At 45.0% G+C, this 5,895-nt stretch overlaps 1 protein-coding gene across 3 annotated transcripts in view; it reads left to right on the top strand.

The window, feature by feature from the left end:
• Positions 1–5,895, top strand: part of Slc26a8 (solute carrier family 26 member 8) — a 51,192-nt gene that overhangs the window by 30,626 nt on the left and 14,671 nt on the right. For all 3 annotated transcript variants that reach the window (XM_021150005.2, XM_029470864.1, XM_021150006.2), the window contains exons 9-11: positions 2,297–2,444; positions 3,356–3,469; positions 4,846–4,923. In XM_021150005.2, the coding sequence (XP_021005664.1) occupies positions 2,297–2,444; positions 3,356–3,469; positions 4,846–4,923 (340 nt within the window). The remainder of the gene's footprint in view (positions 1–2,296; positions 2,445–3,355; positions 3,470–4,845; positions 4,924–5,895) is intronic.

The raw sequence follows: 5,895 nt of genomic DNA, 5'->3' as shown, positions 1-5,895 counted from the left end.
AACACACACATACACGACACATATACACATACACATATGCACATACACAGACACATGTACACACACATACAATATAGACAGATACATATATACATGTACACACAATGCACATATATACATAAGCATATACACTTGCACAAATAGACACACACATCACATACAAATATATAGCCACACCACATGCACACACACACATCCACACTACACATACATATACACACTTGTACATACACACTGGTACACACTACACACACATCCACACTACACATACATATACATACTTGTACATACACACTGGTACACACTACACACACATACATACACATAAAGACACACACAGGCACACATGGTTGATGATGGGGAAGTAGAAGTGGAATTTGAAAGATAGGAATTGCAAACAGCAATCTGTAAAAACCTTAGAAGACATTCCCAAGACTTAGAAAGTTATCCAAATGAATGAAACATGGAGCATACTCCTGAAATAGCTTTAAAGGATTGTGTTAGCATGAAGATATATATATAAGACATCTTACAGATAGGATATATTTATAGATGCTCCCTCCCAAACCATCAGCATTTCCTTTCCTTTTTGGTCTCCTCCTACCGTGCGTGAGTGCGTGACATTTGAAGGTTAAGTCCTGAGAGGAAGCCAGTGCAGTGCTGATACATTCACCGTGCACCTTTATCAGATCTCTTCTGTTTTAGTTATGAGAAACCTTGGCCTGGGGTGGTCTTTTCCTTAGAACCTTCAGTTTCAGGATGTTTCTAGAAAACTGGCCTAATTTCTTCCTTATGTACTTGAATCCACCAGTGAAGTTATATAGGCCTGAAGGTACCACTGTGGGCAGGTTCTTAACTATAACTCTGGTGGGGTTTTTGTTGTTGTTGTTTTCCTTAAAGATTTATTTATTTATTATATGTGAGTACACTGTAGCTGTCTTCAGACACCCCAGAAGAGGGAGTCAGATCTCATTACAGGTGGTTGTGAGCCACCATGTGGTTGCTGGGATTTGAACTCAGGACCTCTGGAAGAGCAGTCAGTGCTCTTAACCACTGAGCCATCTCTCCAGCTCTGTTTTTATTGTGCTATTTTTTTAGTTTGTTTTTGAGATGTGATCTTAGGTAGCCAAAGCTTTAAGCCTGGCATTGACTCCTGATCCTCCTGGCAAATGTTTATACCCAGCTTGTCCTCTAGCTCACACTGCAAGCATCCAGCGTCTCACGCTGGAGGGGGTCGGGGTGGCAGGCGCTTGAAGCACCTGGGCCCAGCATTCTGTGTCAGGAAGCAGAGGCTGAGGAGTGCATTATGCTTAGCTCCCCTTCTGCACTCACAGTCCTAGGTCTCCACGCGGGAACAGCAGCACCACAGTGGGCAAGTCTGCCCACCTTCATTAATGCAATGAAGGCAACCCTCAGGGATGCCCAGAGGCTCACCTCCCAGGTGACTCCAGATCATTGAAGTTGACAGCACCACCATCACACGGTGTGACCATTGTGTCTATCTGCTTTAGGTTCTCTCTCTCTCCTGGAGAAGACTTGGTTAATTTGAATCATTCAAAGTACTTATCCATTTATTTGGAATTATCAAATATATTAGTATAAAGTTATTTGTAACACTCTTTTATTATCTTGTTAACATACCACAAAATTCATTCTTTAAAGTGGACAGTTCAATGGGCCAGGCAAGATGGTATACAGCTGTAAGGCCAGCCCTGGGGAGGTCTAGAACTCCAGATCAGCCTGGGCTACCTGAGATTCTGATCCAAAAAGTAAAAACCAAAAAGCAAGCAAATGAGCAAAACCTGTAAGGGAGAAGGTGCGTGTGGAATTTGTGTGTGCCTGAGTGAAGGTGCGTGTGGAATTTGTGTGTGCCTGAGTGAAGGTGTGTGTGGAATTTGTGTGTGCCTGAGTGAAGGGCCCTGAGGAGACCCTGTCCTGAAAGTGGAACTAGACGGGGACTTGTGAGCCTTTCAGCTCTAAAGCATTGTAGGTGCAGGGTGGGCCTGGGGCACACACTCTAGAATGTCCTCAACAGCAGAAGCAGTTTTCTCCACTCACACCTGACACTTTACAGAGAGGACTCTAAGGTGGGAACAGGAGCAGAGAACCACCGAGGATGTTCACTTGGCTTGGTTCATTGGCTGTTTTGACAAGCTGCTGCCTCCATTGCTCTGTTTGCCCTTTATTTGTTAAGAAGGGATAAAAAAAGGTGGGGGAGGGACGTGAGGTCAGCCTGGCATGAGAACTGCAGTATGGGACGTCCTATGCCAGCAGTGATTCCACTCTAATGTTACAGCTTCGTGTTCCCTGAGAATCCAGAGTTTGGCATTCTTAGCAGAATTGTTTTACAAGCCTTGTCTTTATCTTTTGTGAGCTCCTTTCTGCTTGTATCTCTGGGTAAGAAGATTGCCAACTTCCATAACTACAGAACCAACTCCAACCAGGTGAGGGGGCCCATGTGTCTTGTTAACTGATATGATTGTTCTCTGATGTGAACCTCCCACCAACATTCCTCTTTCACCAGAGTTTGTCGGACCATGACTTGTGCTGTAATCACACGAGACATGGAGTATGTGTAACCTTGAACCTTCTTGAGTTTACACAAGTATTATTCCCCTAGAATGGATGTGGTGCAGAGAGGTGAAGGGATAACCAGGTGGGGTGACAAATGCTTGTTATCCCAGAACTCAGCAAGTAGAGGCAGGCTCAGGAGTTAAAGACCAGCCTGGGCTACAAGAGACCCTGTCTCAAACAATGATGATAGCGAATGATAACATATGGCATGATGCTGCCGAGCTAGCAGAGCCTCTGTCTTCTGTCCCTATGGCCTCAGAAGCCAGATGAATGCTGGGACACACACAGGTCACATGAAACAGTACATAAAAACCAGGCTGCTTATGACAGGCTTTACCATAATGCCTTGCCTTTTGGTTTTTGCGTTTATTTTTTAGAAAAAAAAAAAATAACTACTCTGAAAGTGGTCCTTTCCCTAGAATTCAAGAGGGACACAGGACCAAGCGGTATCCTAGCCAGACATTTAGGTTAGTGTGGAGGGAAGAGAAGGCCAGCATTGGGCTCTCTCTGAGTCTAAGTCCAAGGGGTCATGAGAAAGGAATAAGGCAAGAGTCAGTTTTATTACTTTCAGAAGGAATGTCCCTTATCAGAATTGAGGGCAGAGATGTAATTTAATCTGGAAAATCGGATTGGCCCTCCCTGGGTACTCCTCGAGGCTACATCCAAGTATTATTAGAAGAGTGTAAGAACCCTAATGTCACTTCAAAAACAGTGTACTTGCAGTTCAAAATCAGCTTCCTCAACAAAAAGGGGGCTCAAAGGCTCTGCTGTTTCTTTGCAGGATTTAATAGCCATCGGTCTTTGCAACTTGCTCAGCTCCTTTTTCAAATGCTGTGTGTTCACCGGTAGTGTGTCCAGGACGACTATCCAGGACAAATCTGGAGGAAGACAGCAGGTGTGTTGAAAAGGAATCCTGCCGGGCAGTGGTGGCGCACGCCTTTAATCCCAGCATTTGGGAGGCAGAGGCAGGCAGATTTCTGAGTTCGAGGCCAGCCTGGTCTACTAAAGTTCCAGGACAGCCAGGGCTATACAGAGAAACTCTGTCTCAAAAACACCAAAAAAAGAAAAAAAAAAAAAAGAAAAGGAATCCTACCCTAGCATGTCCACATGAGGAGAGAGATGCACATCTGTCCAAATGGCTGTCTCCATGTCTGTTTGTAGAAGCTCTCCATCTGGATTGATCTTGTAATGTTCTAGTTAGTCAGGAGCCTCTGGGAAGAGTTTAGATTCTGTGCTCATCTTAATTTTTGCTCAGATTTCTGTTTTTAAAAGTAGGGGGTATGTGGTAGCCATCCTGTAATCCCAGCACTCACCCCCAGCTCTCCTGTGGGGCTGGGGAGGTGGCTCAGAGGTTAGAGCACTTGCTGCTCTTATGGAGGGTGTGGGCTTGATTCCTTGTACCCATGCCAGGTAGCTCACAACCATCTGTAACTCCAGCTCAGGGCTTCTTAGGCGCCAGGCACGGGCATAGTGTGCAGACACGCATGCAGGCAGGTAGTCATACACATAAAATAGATAGAACCTTTAAAAAGATGAAATATATACATATATGTGTGTGTATGTATGTATATATATGTATATATATGTGTGTATATATGTGTGCGTGTATATATATACACACACACACACACATAAATATATATATATATATATAATCAGGCATAGTGGTACAGGCCTTAAATCCCAGCACACTTAGGAAGCAGAGCCAAGCAGATCTGTATGAGTTCAAGAACAAACTGGTGTACATAGTAGATGAGTTCTCAGACTGCCAGGGCTACATTATGAGATCCTGTCTCGAATACCAAACAAGGAAAGGATGAAACCCCACTGAAGATGGGAAGCTGTCAAAGTGCCAGCGACACACAAACAGGTGGGACCTTTATTACACAGGAAGTAGAATGGAAGGGACTTGGGGCTGTCAGCAAGGTGTCTGCCTTGCCTTGCCGGGAGAGTTTCTGACTTGTGTGAGGAGAGGCCAAAGGTTTGAAAGCTGAGACGCAGAAGCTATATCTTAGGAGAGTCAAAGTCCCAAACTTTGAAATAAGGATTCTAGGGAAAACTGACCCACCCCCACCCCAGACAGCACTCAAATGACACTCATGAAGTACCTACTGTGTGTCGAATACTTCACTAAGATCCTCAAAGGCACATGTGCTGAACCCCCAACTCTTCTTGAGAAAAATCAAAGGCTTCTCAGCATGCAGATGGCCACAGCTGCAGACAGGGACCAGCACGTGTCTGACGTCTCCTCAACCAGCTCTGTCTCCTCAGTTTGCCTCTCTGGTAGGCGCAGGTGTGATGCTGCTGCTGATGGTGAAGATGGCAAGCTTCTTCCACAATCTGCCTAACGTAAGTGGGAGGGAGGGAGTCGGGACAGACGGCAAGAGGTGGGCAGGGCTGGAGAAGTGGGTCAGTGCTTAAGGGCACCGGCTGCTCTCCAGGGGAGCCCCGAGGATTGAATACCAGTACCTATTGGGGCTCACAACAGTCTATAACTCTAGTTCCAAGGGATTTGGTGCCCTCTTCTGGCCTCTCAGGCACTGAATACATGTGATATACACACATGCAGGCAAACACTCATACACATAAAAATGAATAAATCTTAAAAGAAAGATGGGCTGGGCGTGGTGGCGTATGCCTTTAATCCCAGCACTTGGGAGGCAGAGGCAGGTGGATTTCTGAGTTTGAGGCCTGCCTGGTCTACAGAGTGAGTTCCAGGACAGCCAGGGCTACACAAAGAAACCCTGTCTCGAAAAACAAACAAACAAACAAACAAACAAACAAACGAGTGCCTGTTGTAGAAGCATGGGAACCCAAGTTCAGATACCCAGCCCCCATGTAAGAGCCAGCTGTGGCTACACGCACCTGTGACCCAGGGCTGGAAGGAGGTGGCCAGAGGCTAGAGGATTGCTGGGGCCTGCTGACAGCTACATGAAAATAAATCTTTAAAAAAGTAAAATAAAATTATGTAGGATTGTAATTACTGTATTTTTATTTGTTTATTTTATTTATATGAGTACACTGTAGCTGTCTTCAGACATAACAGAAGAGGGTATCGAATTCCATTACAGATGGCTGTGAGCCACCACGTGGTTGCTGGGAATTGAACTCAGGACCTCTGGAAGAGCAGTCAGTGCTCTTAACCACTGAGCTATCTCTCCAGCCCCTGTAATTATTTTTTAATGAAATGAATGTCTTACCTTAATATTTAGAAAGAACAGCTCTATTGTATATGGCTTTATGATGAGATGTGTTTCCTGTAGATATTTCCTGCCTCAGGAAAATCCAGTCAGGTGGTGGTGCATGCTTTTTTTTTTTTTT

This window comes from Mus caroli, chromosome 17 (assembly GCF_900094665.2).
Source record: "Mus caroli chromosome 17, CAROLI_EIJ_v1.1, whole genome shotgun sequence".
Lineage (NCBI taxonomy): Eukaryota > Metazoa > Chordata > Mammalia > Rodentia > Muridae > Mus > Mus caroli.
This window is presented reverse-complemented; position numbering and strand designations above follow the sequence as displayed.